The 18,311-nt window shown below is 28.4% G+C and overlaps 1 protein-coding gene across 2 annotated transcripts; it reads right to left on the bottom strand.

The window, feature by feature from the left end:
- Nucleotides 1-7,893: 7,893 nt before the first annotated feature.
- LOC127279493 (uncharacterized) lies at nt 7,894-17,732 on the bottom strand. Of its 2 annotated transcripts, XM_051301886.1 has the most exons (7): nt 17,656-17,732; nt 9,914-10,073; nt 9,507-9,831; nt 8,734-9,382; nt 8,571-8,643; nt 8,319-8,487; nt 7,894-8,245 (listed from the first exon to the last, which is right to left on the bottom strand). In XM_051301886.1, the coding sequence occupies exons 2-7, from the start codon at nt 10,026-10,028 to the stop codon at nt 8,146-8,148; spliced, it is 1,431 nt and encodes a 476-aa protein (XP_051157843.1). In that variant the 5' UTR covers nt 10,029-10,073; nt 17,656-17,732; the 3' UTR covers nt 7,894-8,145. The 2 variants fall into 2 exon arrangements, with proteins under 2 accessions (XP_051157843.1, XP_051157842.1); XM_051301885.1 differs by lacking the exon at nt 17,656-17,732 and having other exon boundaries at nt 9,914-10,130.
- Nucleotides 17,733-18,311: the final 579 nt, after the last annotated feature.

Here is an 18,311-nt window from a genome sequence, read left to right as displayed (position 1 = left end):
TCCAAACAAAACAACATCTTAATAAATTGTTTATTGTTTATTATTCATGCAATAAAATAAGACACGAAAAAAATTTTATTTTAAATAATTTCGACAAATTTGATTGTGTACGTGTAAGACATCTGTTTCTAATTTTTAAAAATGCCTGACTTAAAATTTTTTTTAATTATTCCACACAAAATGTTTTAAGATACTAACACTTGATAATTTTTTGAAAATTCTAAAATAAAAAAATTGCACAAAAACTCTTAAACAGCATAATGTTTATAAACCAATCTTAAAAAATTGGTTTAAAAAATGAAACTTTAAATTTCCATTTTACCTTTCAAAATCTTCACAAGAATCACAAGTTTCATTCAGAAATATTATCATAGCATTTATATTTAATCAATATATTCACTTAAAAATTAATTTTGCAATTAAAAATGATTTTAACTCAATTGCATATTTAGCGGAAATTAAGATATCACTTTTCCTGTAAAAATTAAATCAGAATGAAACATTAAAAAAATGTGAACACCAACAAGGCTTTTTTAAATGCATGTATTTTGACAGGAACCTGTATTAAAGCTCTGAAAAAATATGGGAACCTGTGCAGGAACATGTATTAGGGCTTTCCCGATAGGAACATTCACATGTACCTCTAAAGGAACCTGCAAAATGTGTGAATGTAAAAAGGAAACTTTACATGTTCCTGTACAGGTTCCTTTATTCAAACTTTTGAAACTACATAGGAAACAGTATATGTTTCCATACAGGAACATTGGCAAAAAACTACCGCAAAAGAACTACAAAGGTTCATACGTGGGAACCTTTCACGGTTCCTGCAAATGTTCCTTGGCATCGAAAAAATAAACAATTTTCTTGTGCAGGATCATACAAGTGTTCCTGTAAAAGGAACCTTTACATGGAAATTCTTATCGAGGTTCATGTACAGGAACATATGAAGGAACATTAGTTATTAATGTTCCTGCAGTGGAACCTGTACAGGTTCCTTGTTCCAATATCCTGCAGGGGAACCTGACACGATCCTGTGCATGACAGTGTACAGGTCCTTCAAGGTTCCTTTGAGGTTCCTGTGCAGGAACATTTAAGGAACCTGTACGGGGATTTCGGGAATAATATAAATGTGAACTGGTAAAATGATTACCCAAGAAGCACGTAATATATCCTCAATATCAAGGTAATATTACACGTGAGATTCGTAATATAACGCTGTAATATTACAGTAATCTTACAGTGATCTTAAAATGTCCGCCTCAAGGTAATATTACCGGGAATATTACTGTAATATTACCGGGAATATTACTGTAATATTAACGGTAATATTACAGTAATATTAACGGTAATATTACAGTAATATTACATACAGATTTGAGTTATTCATAAAGCATAAAAAACGTAAATATATTATAAGTCAATTTGGCTTGTTGGTAAAACTCTGGACTCGTGTGCTTTGAGTTCGGAGTTCGATTCCCTGGATGGGTAGATTTTTTTCGTAAAGAAATGTTTCCATAATATTACTGTAATATTCTCTTGTAATATTACCTTAATATTACGGTATAATATTACTGCAATATTACTGTAATATTGCCTTAATATTAGCGCGTAATATTACAGTAAAATTACCGGTAATATTACCTTGAGGCGGACATTTTAAGATCACTGTAAGATTACTGTAATATTACAACGTTATATTACGAATCTTACATGTAATATTACCTTGATATTGAGGTTACATTACGTGCTTCTTGGGTAATTATCTAACAAGTAAAAAATTGATAATTTTGCAGCAGAGTTAAGGTTCATTTCTCCGATTTTTTTTATATGTTTTGTTTATAAGTAGTACTTTAAGTATTTTTAATGAAAATTCGCGGCGACAAGCAAAACTAGTGAATAAGCGACTGTCACTGTAAAGCTGGATTTTTTAAGCTTTTTAGTGATTGTAATCAAACGTTGTTTTTTCCTTTTTTCACGTGTTATTTTATTTTAATTAAAAAATTGCAAATATTTTGAAAAATAATAACAATATCTCATTCATATTTGGTACAGTCATTTAAAACCTAAAATCCTACTTATAAACAAAAAAAAGAAAATTCTGAGACATGACCCTTAAGGGGGAAATCTACTGTGACAAGGGAAAAAACAGGCCGATTTTCCGGATTTTTTTAAACAAAATATGACTCATACATTAAATTAAATTATACCATCTTATTTATTATATATACAAGTATTTGTAAAAAAAATTTCAAGTCTAAATATGAGAGATTCTTTTTCAATCGCCCCAGCCCAAAAAGTCAATGTTCTGGGATTGGCTTCATACTTTGGTAAATTGTTGTCCTATATGATAGTAATGAATCCCTAAAATATAAACTCATTAAAAAAATATTTGTAGAAAGTAGAGGGGGTTGAAGTTTTGACGTTAAGGGTAACATTGTCATTTCCAAATCCGTATGACTATGACAAAAATTAATGGATTTTAATTTATCCATAATGAATTTTAATGCATTTTTCACGTACTTTTCAAAAATGTATACAAAATTTAAAAAAAAAAATTTTTGACCCCTTTTATTTCAAAATCAACCCTTATCCTCGAAGATGATCTTTAGGTATACCCGTTATCGGCACCACCTACATTAATATTCTGTTTCTCACAAAATTATTGTTGTCCCATTTTCATATTTACATAGCTCATGGGAAAAAACCTCAGCTTTCCAATGAAAATAAAAAAAAAAAAAAAAAAAATACCCGAAGGGGTGAAAATCGAAAAATAAGGGTTGATTTTGAAAAAAAGGGGTTAAAAATTTTTTTTTTTAATTTTGTATACATTTTTGAAAAGTACGTGAAAAATGCATTAAAATTCATTATGGATAAATTAAAATCCATTAACTTTTGTCATAGTTATACGGATTTGAAAATGACAATGTTACCCTTAACGTCAAAACTTCAACCCCCTCTACTTTCTACAAATATTTTTTTAATGAGTTTATATTTTAGGGATTTATTACTATCATATAGGACAACAATTTACCAAAGTATGAAGCCAATCCCAGAACATTGACTTTTTGGGCTGGGGCGATTGAAAAAGAATCTCTCATATTCAAAATTGACGTCGTGGCACTCCATGAAGTGAAAATTCCTTTTTTAGATGCCAAAATTTTTTATTGACAAAATCCTCCGTCAATCAAGAGTCAATACTATGCATATGATCACCATATTTTTATTTTTTGTTATAGATCACTCATACGTGAGATTTCAGGTACACCGTTTGAGCACCTAAAAAAACGTATTTTCACTTGAAGGAGTGTCATGACGGCAATTTTCAATATTTCAACTTTAAATTTTTTTATAAATACTTGTATATGTAATAAAGATAACGGTTTAATTCAATGTAATGTACGAGTCATATTTTGTTAGAAAAAAATCCTGAAAATTGGCCTGTTTTTTCCCTTGTGACAGTAGACTTCCCTCTTAACTCTCCCGCGAAATTACGCAAATGTTTGGTAAATTTCTTTGCAGTTAATAATTATTATTATTCCTTAGAAATTCAACTTCTTTTACAATTTTTATTATTTTTTATTGATAATTTTTTTGTAGACTTTTTTCATAATTCTGAACAATCAATCGTAAATTTTTTTAAAAATTTTAATATTTTCAAAACATAAAATTTTGAAAATAATAAAAAAAAATTTCTTTTTAATTTTAATAATTCACAATAATTTTAGATCCAAAATAATGCCAGAAAAAAATTGACCCCCTTTAACAACATTAATTTCGATGAGTTGAAATTTCATCCATCACATCCCTTAAAATTATGGTCTAAATCATTTTTGCTTTAAAATAAAACTTTGGAAGTATAATTTTTGGTACCATTTAATTTAAATTATAAGATATGTTCTCGAGTTTTTTAAATCAATTTTTGTTTATATTTTATAAATTAAGAAAAGATAGAAAAAATAAAAAAGAAATATCTTCTTAATAATAATGTAATAAGTAATTCAATTTATAATGCTTATAAAAGCATGCAGTGAAAAGCCATCTGGCGATAGAAACTTAAAGTGAAACAAATTTAGCACGGATGATAACAAAAAAAATCTCTTCTCTAGACTAGTAGAAGCGAGTAGTGTCGCCCTCTGTCAGTTACCGAAAAAAATAGAAAGGTTCCCTGAAGAAGACAAATAAACGTTGCCGGAACGTTCCGGTGGGACCTTTCCATTTACGCCCCACCAACCATAAGCAGGGACGTTGCCTGGCAACGTGCCTGTCCTACTGAAATCCGGAACGGTACGGAAGAGCCTATAGGCCACCCAGAGGCATGTACACACGTGGGCTAAATGTAGCAAAATCGAGTTGAATTGACGGCATGCATGCACGCGTGCGTGCAATTTTTTGGTATTTCATAGCATTTACGTTCTGTTACTTTTTCAACGTGTATGCCTGGACAGGCTGTAGATTTTATAATGAAATATTTGAATTTATTTATTTAAATATTCAATAAAAAATAAACAAAGGGTAAAAAGGTAAGTGACTATATTTTTTAATGATATAATTAATTTTTCTTTGTAAATGTATATTATTTATGAATGACTTAAAACATTATTATTGTTTTTAATAATAAAGTAATTTATTTTATATACATTCTGAGGTTATGTTTCAGAAAGCGAGTATAAATTTATACAAATAAAAATTAATTATATCATTAAAAAAATATGGTCACTTACCTTGTAACCCTTTGTTTATGTTTTTTTTATAGAATATTTAAAGAAATAAAAACAAATATTTCTTTATAAAATCTGCAGCCTGTCCAGACATAAACGTTGAAAACGTAGCAGAACGTAAATGCTATAAAATACCGAAAAATTGCAGGCACGCGTGCATGCATGCCGTCAATTGAACCTCCCAATTCTGTAACTCGTTTAGCGCTCGGACGGACGCTCTATTAGAAGTCGGGTGGCAGCGAGCGTCAATGGCTTCCTTGTTGCTACCCGACTACCAATAGAGCGTGCGGCCGGGCGCTAAACGAGTTATAGAATTGGGAGGTTCAATTCAACTCGATTTTGCTACATTTAGCCTACATGTGTACGTGCCTTTAGGTGGCTCATAGGCGCATCCGTAGAACGGTCTTGTCCGCTTTACGGGAACGATCCAGTGGAACCGACCGAAGGGTCCACCGGGCCGTTCCCGCAACGTTGATGGAACAATACGTCCGTCCAGGTAGCACCTCCACAAGTATTAATCAAAAAATCAAATATGCTTGAATTATGTGCTAACCTCTTACTCCTAAAAGCCACGAAACCATACGATGTTAGCGTTTTGCGCCTGTATCTCATTTTGATTTCTGATTGTAAAAACTATATTTTGTTTGGTACACAGAAAAAACCTAATCTCCAATTGAGTCCAAAATTTATACTCAATTTTATACGCATCAGATATGAGACAGGCAGATGACGCCAAGTTCTGTCATTTAACATGAACTCATTTTGAGATGCAACAAATATGAGCCTAACTTTTTTCTGTGTATTTCAAAACAATATGATTGTCACAACAAAACAGGTTATTTTGTATACAATATTATTTTTTTGTGTTAAACATAATTTAGTTGTACCAATAAAACTTATTTCGAACTTTATTCCGTGTATAACAATTAACAATACATTCTGGTTATGTAAATTATCCTTATTAAATTAAATTTTTTTGAAGTCATCATAGTAAACTGAAAGGTATTAAAAAAGAAGAAACCTTAACCTATAACGAAAAATTTTGCACAAATACTTGAAATATAATAATCACTAAACGTAAATAACACGTTAGATTTAATATATTTAATTAAAAATTGCTTGTAATCGCGTAATAAAGAAAGAATAAAGGAAATATGTTTTTAGCTTATAAAAATGAAAAGTGTTCTCCTTTTTTTTTACCAACCCCACATAACTTTGGCATGCGGAAGCCAAGGTATCTGTATACAGATTTCCCAATAGTCCCTAAGCAAAAAAAAAAAAAAAAATACATAATTACTCTAAAAATGATGCCAACCTAGAAATCTGAAATTTCAGCCAGAATTATGTTGAGTAACATAATTTTTGTTTTGTAATTTTAATCTTTCGATGGATTATTTTTATCCACGACGGATAGAAATGTTGCATTTTATTTGAATCCATTTTAGGATTTTATTTAGCGCATTTCACTCCTGCGTTGATTCTCATGAAACTTACAGCATGAATTTTTCACAACGGGCATGTCGAATGTTATGTCTTACACTGTAAAAAATTTCTTGGGTAATTTTACCAAAAATCTTCTGGAAGCAAAAAAACCCATGAATTTTTAGGTAGAAATACCCAATCATCTTGGTATTATTACACAATATATTTGGAAAAAAAACCAAAGAATTTTTAGGTAAAAATACACAATCTTCTTGGTATTTTTACAAAATATATTTGGAAAAAAACCCAACAATTTTTAGGTAAAAATACACAATCTTTTTGGTATTTTTACAAAATGTATTTGGAAAATATACCCAAGAATTTTTATGTAAAAATACACAAACTGTTTAGTGTTTCTACCAAAATTATTTGGAAAATATGCCCAAGAATTTTTGTGTAAAAATGCACAACCTTTTTCGTATTTCTACCTAAAGTAGTTGGAAAATATACCCAAGAATTTTTATGTAAAAATGCACAAAATTTTTCGTGATTCTACCTAAATTATTTGGAAAATACACCCAAGAATTTTTATGTGAAAATGCACAAACTTTTTCGAATTTTTACCTAAATTATTTGGAAAATATACCCAAGAATTTTTATGTGAAAATGCTCAAACTTTTTCGGATTTTTACCCAAATTATTTTGAAATAGTACCCAAGAATTTTTAAGTAAAAATGCACTATTTTTTCGTATTTGTACCCAAACTATTTTGAAAAAATTCCCAAAATTTTCTAGGATTTAAAGAATTTAAATAAAGTGTTTAAAAAAGATTCACAACTTTTTAATTGTTACCATGCAAAAATTTAGAAAAATAATTTTTTTCTTTATTTATAATGTGATTTATAAATAGAATGGTAGGAAAAAATAGTAATTTATGAGTATACATGTAAAATATATTTTATTTTTATTTTCCATTAAAAATTATTTCAAAATCTTTTAACAGTTGCAATATAAAATTTTTACATTCATTAAATTTATTATATATGGGTGATTCTCCGCGTAGCGCACAACTTGCTTTTTTTCATGTTGTGAAAGAAACATCACAAATAATATTCACATAATATTTCGATTCCAATGTAAACAAACGAAATTCAAAATATTTATTATAAACTATCATAGCTCCGGTAAGTTTACTATAACAACTTACCAAATAAATTTCTATAAATTACCGTATAAATTTCCATAAATTACCGCATAAATTTCCATAAATTACCAAAATAAAATTTTTAATTGTCGTTCGCGCTATATATGTTTTTGTAAATTACCGCGGAAATTTCCGTAAATTACCAAAATAATAATTTTTAATTGCGATTTATGCTTTACATATTTTTATGAATTTTAGACAAAATTTCTATAAATTTCCATAAATTACCTCGAAAATTTCCGTAAATTACCGAAATCAAAATTTTTAATTGTCGTTTGCGCTATATATATTTTTGTGAATTACCCCAAAAATTCCCATAAACATTTTAAATCAAATTTCAACTATTTTATAGAATTCAACAAGACAAGAATTTTTTTTTAATTTGTTTAAAAAAATTATAAAAAAATTTTCCGGCCCACCATGGATATTTATTTCTTGACACTTTATCTTCAAAAATATGTATTGATATATATCATGTCGATAAAAAAATATTTTTAAAGTTTCAGACACCAAATCGTGCGCTAACGGAGAATCACCCACATATATATATTATAACATTATTATATACATTGTCGTAATTTTTTTTAGATAAATAGTATATTGTAGAAAATTTAATAATAATAATAATAATGATGAAGATTAAGCATTATTAAATTCTTCGTCCAAGCGCAAAAAATTCAAATTTTTAAGTACATTTACTCATGAGAAAAAAATATCAAAGTCACAAAGTCATCGACAATTGGTGCACCTACCCTATAAGAATTATTTAAATCTAATTTAATTTAATCTACATTTTTAACACTATTTACAAAATTCAATAATATTATTAATTAATGTGCCAGCCTTCTTTGAAATTTTTGTTCCTTTATGCCCCTGCAGAGGATTAACATCCAGCAACATGCTGTAAAAAAACATTGTTAATGTAATACAAATTTGGAAAATTAATTTAGTAAATAATGAAATGAATAATTTACCGTTGAACAAAATCTAAAGACACAGCCATCCTAGTCGGGTAGTTGTACCCATATACGTAGTAGCTGAGAAGAAAAAGAAGGACACCTTTCAGTATATTATTGCTTTTCAAAACAATACTTCCCTCAATTACGACGTAGCAAGTGCACGCTTCATCATATAAGGATGACCCTAAAATATTATTAAAGTAAATTAAAGTCCAGGAATAAATGAAATATGTATTTCTTAACTAAAATTTATTAAATTTAAGGTACCTGTCACAATTAACGCTGGCCGACTTGAATCTGTAGCAGCATTTTTAATATCATCTTCTGTTGAAACTGGATCCTAAAAAAAAATAATATAAATAAGTATTAGGACTGATCTATATGTATAATTATAATATTCTACATATATACAGTAATATATTATGTATACCATAAGAGTAAAAAGCTCTTCTTCCTTAAACTGGCAGGCTATCAGAGGAAAAATCACTAATGCAGCAGGATATCTGCTTTGGACCTCTTTCTCTTTTTCCTTAAAAATTTTTAAGGTCTCCCTTATTTTGTCCATATATCCTGGAACATTAGATTTTTTTCTGCACTGAAAGCTAATGCCTTCAAAGAAAGAAACAATACTCTTTGACTTTGTTTCTAAATTTAAATTCCAAATATCTTGGACTTTTTTCCCTAACAGTATGTCTGCGTGCTGAATAAAATATTTATCTTCTGTTAAATGTGGCCAATCTTTTTCCAAAATTTCTCCCAATGACGTGTCATTTTCTTCCCTATGATTGATGCACCTTCTTTGAGAAGGATATGTTTTCTCCATCAACTCAGTGACAATCATAGTGTCGCATTGCTCTTCAAAATATTTCAGAAGCATCTTTTTTTTCTCTTTTTGACTGTCGATGGTTTCATTCTCCGTCAATGGGGGTTCAAATGCCACACACCCATAGCAGTCTTGGCCTTTTGCGAATCTCATAATTTTAACTTTGTCTTTCCGGGTTATTGGCGATTCATCGCAGTCTTCATTATCTGCGAGCCGTCTTTTTGTGCCTCTTATCGATAATTGTTTTTGTTGGTACCTGAAATATTGTGATATATTTATTTAATATATATAATTAATTGAATTAATTGAAAAATATTTTAAAATAGACTTCGAAATGAAAAATTAAAATGAAATTTAAAAAATTAATTCCCTATACTTACTTCAATCTATCATAGATTACTGTCCTCAGTTCATTTACTCCGTCAGAATATATCTGTCCATCTTTCCACGTGACTTTTTCAAACGCTTTTGGAAATTTTGCCACAATTAGTTTGGCAATCTTTAATGTCTCGGGATAACTTGCAGACTTTATAGTTCTCAGATAATCTGCCGTTTGATGAATTAATTTTCGGACCGTCATAGAGGAATTTTCAGTAGAGTTTTTAAAGTCTTTTGGAATAATTTCTTCCCAAACAATTGGAGCAGAAAATGGTCGATCTTCAGTTGTAGAGTGTGACAATGCGAAATCGCAATTATTTGTAGAATCTATAATAATTAGTTCCACGTTTTAGAAATATTCTTCAATTTTATGTAACAATTAAATTTATGATTACTTTATGTATGTTACCTTCCACTGATAATTGACCATTAGCACACGGTGAAGAATCTTCCTTTGTCCATGAGGTTCCTTCTGGCAGCATCATGAATTTGATTAAATCTGCTTTACTTGCAATCACACACATTACTTCAAATTCCTCTACTAATGAACCGTCATTTTCAAGAACAATCTAAAAAGTAGTCATAAATACATTTTAATTTTTGTACAGTATTTTTCATAACTTAAAACTTTTATTTTTTACAACTGTTTTATAACTAAATAAAAGTAAGTTAAAAAAATAATGAAAAGTACCTGGTATGTTTGCTCCATAGGAAGATTTAATCGAGTACAGGCCGTCAAAATTAAGTCCTCCTTATTTTCAGCAGGAATGATAATTGTTTTCCCTCTTTGTGGACCAGTAATTTTGAAAATATGCATGTTGTACTAAGGATTTTTACAAAACAAATTTTTTTGTCAATCAGTAGTACGAAATAAAATATCAGCATAAAGTTTAAATTACTTTTAATAGAATCTTTTTTATTAAGAATAAATAAATAGAAATAATAAATTTAATTAATAATATAGTTGCTCTCTGTAATTTAAGATAAAGTGTATTTTAAAATTAAGATTTAAATTTTTATACGGAGTAAAAAAATAATTATGCATCTACACTAAGCTGACTTTGAATAAGTCCATGTCTAATTTTAACAAACGATGTGGTATTTTGCATATAAATATTAAGCGGTTCAGGATCAAGTAACATATCATGAGGTATACATTCATAACGTATAAAACTGCCCACTTCATAAAGTCGAAGTCTTGGTTGAAAGGTAGTTCTTAAAATTTCTACCACAAAAAAAATGCACCTTTGATTGTTACACAAAATGAGTGCAATCCTTCCCATTTCTACTTTGTACTGATAAGCACATTGACGTATTGCTATAATATCTCCTTTCTGATAGTGTTTTCCTCTAAAGAAAGCGCTTGAACATTCAGTTGTTTCATTATTTCCAAGAGTATTTTCTATAGCTTCCTTCATTTCAATACAATACCAATTAATATGAAATGCAGTTTCATCATTTAATTGTAATTCATATTTACAACCTGCACCTGTACGTAACAGGCATTGAAAAAGTTCATGCTTTTCTGTCAAGGAGAGAGTTACATTTTTAAAACATTTAATATTTCTCATAATTCTTTTAAAAAACGTGTGCTTGCTCTCAAATCTTAAAGTAAATAATTTCATTACAGGGCCTAATTCCAGTATTACTTCAGGATAGTGTGTCAAAAAATGATGTTTAGGTAGCAATTTGATTGTAGGAAATAACTTTATTCTTAAACCAAGGTAATGGTTAATGATGTCTTCTAAGTAAGGAACATATGACGCATGCATTTCTGGTGCACAAACAAGTTCAATGATTTCACTTAGTTTGAGAAAACACTGCCATGCATCATCATCAGTATTAACTTTAAATCCAACAAAAAATGGAAGCAATCGAATAAAATTGAATATTTGCCATGCCCCTCCTGTAAGTTTTTTCCCTCTTTCTAATACATTTGCAGGTTTATCACGTTGATCAAGTGCACAATAATGAAACTGATCTATTTGAGCATTTAAATATGCATAGGAGAAGTAACCTTTCTTAACAAAATATTTTATTATATGTGGTAAATCACAGGCAGCAATTCCTTCCAGAAGGTCATGGGCAAGGCATGGTGGTAATCCAGAATTACAAACATGAAATCCGTTTAGTTTATTGAATAGTGAATTAAATTTGACTCCTCGGTAATGAATTCGTTTTCCCTTTAATCGCAAACATTTCAAGTAAGAGTTCACTTTTCTCGTTACATATTTTCTAGGAATATATTGAGTTTCATCTGTTTTCTCATCCATGTCATCATCAAAATCTTCATTATCATTACAATTTTCAGTTTCTTCTTTTTCTTCCTCTTCAGTCATACAATCATCTTCGTTATCATAATCATCTTCATTATCATAATCATCTTCATTTTTATCATCAGATTCATCATCTTCACCTCGGTTTTCATCTTCAACTTCATCTTCAACTTCTTCGTCAGCTTCATTGATCACTTCATCTTCAATTTCTTCCTCAGCTTCATTGTCAACTGCATTTTCAGCTTCATCATCATCTTCATTTAATTCTTTATTTTCTTCTTCTATTTCCTCGTCTTTTTTAGAGTTACTATTTTTTTGTTGATTTATAAATTGTGACCTAGTCATCAAACAGAATCTACAAAAGTCCTCGCTCTTGCTGAAATTTTCAATAAAACCTCCAATAGTATGTGCCCCTAAATTGTCATTTACAATGAAAACAACCGATCCTTTAACGAATTTGTTGGGAGAAATTTCGATACCTTCCGTTTCTAATTTCTGCAAATCTTTTATAAGTCTTCCGTACACTTTTGCATGGTCAAAGTCTTTTTCTTTACAAAGAAGAACAAGTTGAATATTATTAATATTTGAGCGTTGGTAATAAGGTAAGTTTCCTAACATTAAGTAAACTGCAAGAATCTTATGTTTTTTCCGAGCTGATCCAATTGGATTAACTATTTCAAAAGAATCTTGATATAGAATAAGAGGTAGTGATTCAGTTAAGTTAGAGAAAAATTTATTTGATTTAAACATGAATCCATCAGAAAAATCTTTGAATATATTACCATTGTTAGTATTAACATTTAAATTTATATCAAATGATTTACTTTTAAACATTGCTTTTAACGTTTCAAGAATAGGCACGTAATGGAAATGAGATGAGCGACCATTAATGCAGCCTAACGATATGCGTACCGGCTCTACATATGATAAATGTGTTTTGTAAAACAATTTCCGTTTATAATTACTGTCAAATTTTGTATTAAAAACAGATAATGAATCATTATGAAAGACTTTTTCTGTAATATAAAGAACTTCATCAGGATGTATGTTTTTTTCAATCAATTGTTGTTTTAATCGATCGCGCAAAGCTGTAATATTTTGAAAATTAATAATTCCTAATTCGTTGACAAGACATTGAATAGTAGATGCAGGAACTAATAATTCTGCTTCTAACTTTAGACATAGCAGAGCATAATTAAATTCATTCATTTTGCTATCTTCTGGTATATTTTGTATATCAAACAGTTCATCGACGTTATCAATAGTATTTTGATGAACATTTCTTATGTTTTCATTATTCCCATTGTTGTTTGTGTAGCGGATTTCTTCTTGACGAATAGTTTGTTGATTCATATTTTCCATTGATTCTGAGTTGTCCATTTCGATCCTGACAGAACGCGTGCAATTCCTGTGACTCTTTGTCACATGACTTGTAAATGAACTAACTTGAGTATATTTCTTGTCACATGTAGGAAATGGACATTTGACAAATTCACCATTCCTCATATGTTCTTTTAAATGTTTAATAAATTTTTGATAATGGTAATATTGTTTCCCACATACCAGGACGGTACATAGAAATTTTCCATTTTCATTAATTACACTTTCAGACATTCTTTCATAATAAATTTCTCGTGAATTGATATGAGTTCTGATGGTATGTAATTTTAAATTTTTGACATCTTTGAAATTCATTTGACAGCCATTAAAACCGCAATGTTTTTGCTTGCTAAGAAGGCGATGATGGTCTTGGTGATCCACATGTTCTTTGAAAATCTCAGTTCTATGTTCACAAAAGCGACAGATGAACATTTTTGGCAGATGTGAACTAAAAAGAAACAAAGTACACTTTCAACACAAAAAATATGAAAATGTCCTTTTTTGGTTTTTGAGATATTAATTATTTAATTAATAAATGTTAATATAGAATTAAATATTTTATATACAAATAAAATTACCGCAATTTTGACGTTACAAATGAAAGTTCATGTAAATGTTTATTTAAACCTATAAAACTTATAGACCCACTCTAAATTTTTTTTCAAAATTTTCTTAGTATTTCCAGGTATGTTTAAAAAAAAAAGATTAAAAAATATCATATCCAAATTTAAAAAAATTAATTTGTTTAAAAAAAATTATTATTTTTTTAATAAAAAAAACATTTTTTTGTTAACATTATTGAAAAGTAAATGAAAAACTGAAACTTTTCTTCTCTTATCAAAAATGGAAAAAACCATTTTTTCGAGTTATCTTGCACGGAGAGAAATAGATGGTAAGAAATTATGATCTTAAGATGGTAAAAAGTAGATGGTATCCGGTACAATCTATATGCTACTCGGTACCATCTAGATGTTAAAAAAGTGAGGTTATGTTACCCACTTTACAATCAAGATGGTACTCCGTACAATATGTATAGTATCCCGTACAATCTAGATTCCTGTCCGTATATGTAAGATCAAATATGATACCTGATACTATCTAGATAGTACCCCGTACCATCTATTTCTCTCCGTGCAGTCATTGAAAATGGGTCTACATTGAAGAAACTGAAATTTTGAAAATTCATAACTCGAAAATTTTTCAAAAAAAATAAAATAAAAAAATACGTGTCTCTTTTTTTCACTACAAAAGAAAAAAAAAATATATTTGGCCGAATTTAAAGGGCCGACGGAAATCTCACGTGATTTCGCCCATATATAGGGGAGAGTGGGAAAATTTCAGCAGCGAGACGTTATGTATATGACATTTATTTTATTATTAAATTTTATTTTTTTTAATGAAAAAATTATATTTCAAAGGCTTAAATATGAACCTCCCAATTCTGTAACTCGTTTAACGCTCGGACGGACGCTCTACTAGTAGTCGGGTAGCAGCGAGCGTCAATGGCTCCCTCGCTACTACCCGACTACCAATAGAGCGTCCGGCCTAGCGCTAAATAAGTTACAGAATTGAGAGGTTCATATTTACAAAGTATGAAGCAGAATATTACTATTGAAATAATTGTTCAATTCTTAATAATAGGTGTCCCACTGTTAAACACAAACCTTCAAAACAAGAAAAATGTATCAAGTTTCAAAAACTTCAAATTTTTTTATTTAATCACAATATAATTTTAATAGAATATGTGCATTGTGTAGAAAAGATTTCAAACTTTATGGTAATATCAAAAAGTGTTCAAAAATATATAAAATTGACATATTAATATGTCTTTTAAAAAAAAGTGTCCCACTGTTTGTCACTCTCCCCTATATATATATATATACTCAAATCATAGGCCAGGTCAGAGTAGAGGACTATTGGTATTGTTCTCTCGAGCTATCTTTGAACATCTTGTTACTGTAGTGATTCTCACTATACTTTATTTTCTCAATTTTAAATTTAAAAGAAAAAAGGGATTTCCACTTTCAGCGGACCCCAAAAAGAGTAAACCTTTTGTAAGGTAATAAAACATCTTGAAAAACTAAATTTTTCGTTTTGCAAACCCATAAACTGTACTAAAGTCGAGAAATATAAGATTATCCAAAATAAACAATTATTTACAGGTTACAGCGCCTTTCGAGAACATATTTAAAATGAATCTTAAAATATGTATATACATACTTATAATAAACAAATTAAAAAAAAGTCTTTTTTTGAGATATAACACTAAAAAAATATATATATTTGATTCAAATAATTCAAATTACATATTTGAAAAATATTTGTTTCATTAATTTTTTATTTCGATTCAAAAAATCTCTCTATATTTGAGTTAGTGAAAAGTGAGTTACTAATTCACATTAGTTAGAATTTTTACTGATTTTAAGTAAAATATTATAATTTGATTTAGTAGTTTAAAATTTTTTTATTATGTTTTAGTAAGAAGTGACTAAAAATTAGTGGGAATTTTTACTAATTTAAATTAATAGCTCACTTTTCATTAATTCAGATTTAGAGAGATTATTTGAATCACACTTATTTAAACCAAATAAATAGAATTTTGGTCAAGTAAATAATTAACTGAAACTAATAAATAAATTTAACAAATTAGATAATTTTAAATAATAAATTTTTTAAAACAATTCATTTATTTATTTCTTCGAAATATTTGATTTTTCATAATAAAATTTATTTGTAATAAGTTTATTTTATTCATTCTTATACAATAAATTAATTGATACGAATAATCCAATAAATTTATTTCATGAATGCGAATAAACTGAAGTCTTTGATACTAAAAATTTTGTTTTATAAAAACAAATAAAAAATATTTCTATCAATTAAACATTTAATTTAAAAGAAGGTAATGAATTACTTGAAACTATTCTTTAATTTATTTCACTCAAATATTAGGTTTTTTGATACATATAAAATTTATTTGACACTATAAATGTATTTTATTGATTCAAAAAAATTAAATTATTTCAATCTAGTATTTAATGCTGATAAATTATTTTATAAAAACAAATAAGAAATATTTTAATCGAAGAAATAGTTTATTTGTAAGTGAAAATTATAAAAAAAAATATTTCTAATCACTGAAAAAATTATATTTTAGATTTAAGAATTTCTCCTTAAATAGGCGCCAAGAATACATATTCCTGTCAGTGGGAAATATTCTTACATTAAGAATAGTTGTAAATTCAGATGTTCATTACATGAACATTTTGCTTCCTCTTTACGATCAGCAAAAATATTTGTTTCCTCGTGGAGAAAGCATTAACATTGAAATAAACATACAAAAATAATATAATAATATAAACATTTGTGTACCTACATATTTGAGTTAAATTTAAAGAATTAATGGGAGTTAAAAAATCAAAAATTCACATTTTAGCTGAAATTTCTAAAAACTAATGAAAAATAATATATAATTATTTACAATTATATCGATTCATTTCAATGCCAGGAACACAATTATTTCATCTATAAACTTAAATTTAAATAATCACAAAATTTTATAGTCAAAATGTGCATTTTTGATTTTTTAACTTTCATTAATTCTTTAAATTTAAATTAAAACTATACTTTACATATACCATATAACATGTTTCTATATAGAGGAAATTTTGTGTCCGCCACTTTGAAAATTTTTATAAACGAAAGTACTACAAAGCTTCCACGAGGAAGCAATATATTACTTATTGTAAGAATATTTCCCACTAACTTTAAGTGGAGAATATTCTTGGCACCTATTTAAGAAGAAATTATTCAATCTAGAATATAATTTTTTCAGTGAAACCTTTTTAACTTTGCTGTAATATTAAAAAAAATTGTTTCAACAATAATTTATTTTAATACTTATTAAATCAATAAATAATTATATTAATTCAGAAATTTGTCTTATATGTATAATATAATATAACAATATTATAATACGCAGAGTGTAAGAGTCAATGTGCGTAGACGTATGTTAATTTGTGTTGTATAATTGAGCCTCCCAATTCTATAACTCGCCAGACGCTCGGACGGACGCTCTATTGGTAGTCGGGTAGCAGCGAAAGAGCCATTGACGCTCGCTTCTACCCGACTACCAATAGAGCGTCCGTCCGAGCGTCGGGCGAGTTATAGAATTGGAAGGCTCAATTTTGGTTTGAATAACGGGCGGTATCTGAGCAATTCTTTTAAGGAGAATTGAATGTAAGTAGGCTCTCATGCATATATTACTTGATTTGAAGCTTAAAGTACTACGAAAGTTCCTTATGATTGTTATAGATTATGTTTCATTCAATAATAATTCCAAATTTCTTTTTGTATAGAGCAATTAATATTTTTTACGAGGCTTTATATCAGTTTTACATATTATTGAAAAATTTAATTTCTTCATTAATTTTTTAATCACTTATTCTTTTATTTAATTAATTATTAATGTGACATTTTTATTGTTAAAACTTACCTAAAAAGGTGTATATTACCCTGGAATGTAAAAAACTTCAATATCACTTCTACACTAACAACTGTCACGGAATTTACTTGCGTATCACGCGCGGTTTGAGATCCTTCAAGATCGTCTCTCGCAAATGCTAGAGAGCAACTGACACTTGAGAAGCCTTCCTGTGAAAATGTCCTGGAAAATATTTCGAATAGTCTGTATTTTGTACTATCCAAAAATTTTCACAAAGTTTCAGTATGAACAAATCTATATAAAAAAAACGAGTACCTAAAACGCATAAAATAGACCCGTTCGTATCGAGAAACTCTGAGAGCCGGCCGGCCTAAGCCAAACCAGATGTGACAATCCTGTCAGAAAAAAATAAAATATTTTAAAGATCATAAATCTTTGCTGTAGAAATAAATAAATTCTTTATATTTATTTCGAAATATATTTTTTAAGTTAAATTTTAAAATGAAAAAATAATATAAAATATATTATATTAATACACAGAAAATTAAAAGGCATTAAAATAAGCTGCAACGCTTATTATTTTAATCCAATTTTGCTTATTTTCATACCAAAATGGATTAAAATAAGCAAAATTGGATTAAAATAATAAGCGTTGCAGCTTATTTTAAAGCCTTTTAATTTTCTGTGTATGTATATTCTTAGATATG

Source organism: Leptopilina boulardi, unplaced genomic scaffold (assembly GCF_019393585.1).
Source record: "Leptopilina boulardi isolate dan_hultmark-lab unplaced genomic scaffold, ZJU_Lbou_2.1 LbouV2_216, whole genome shotgun sequence".
NCBI lineage: Eukaryota > Metazoa > Arthropoda > Insecta > Hymenoptera > Figitidae > Leptopilina > Leptopilina boulardi.
This window is presented reverse-complemented; position numbering and strand designations above follow the sequence as displayed.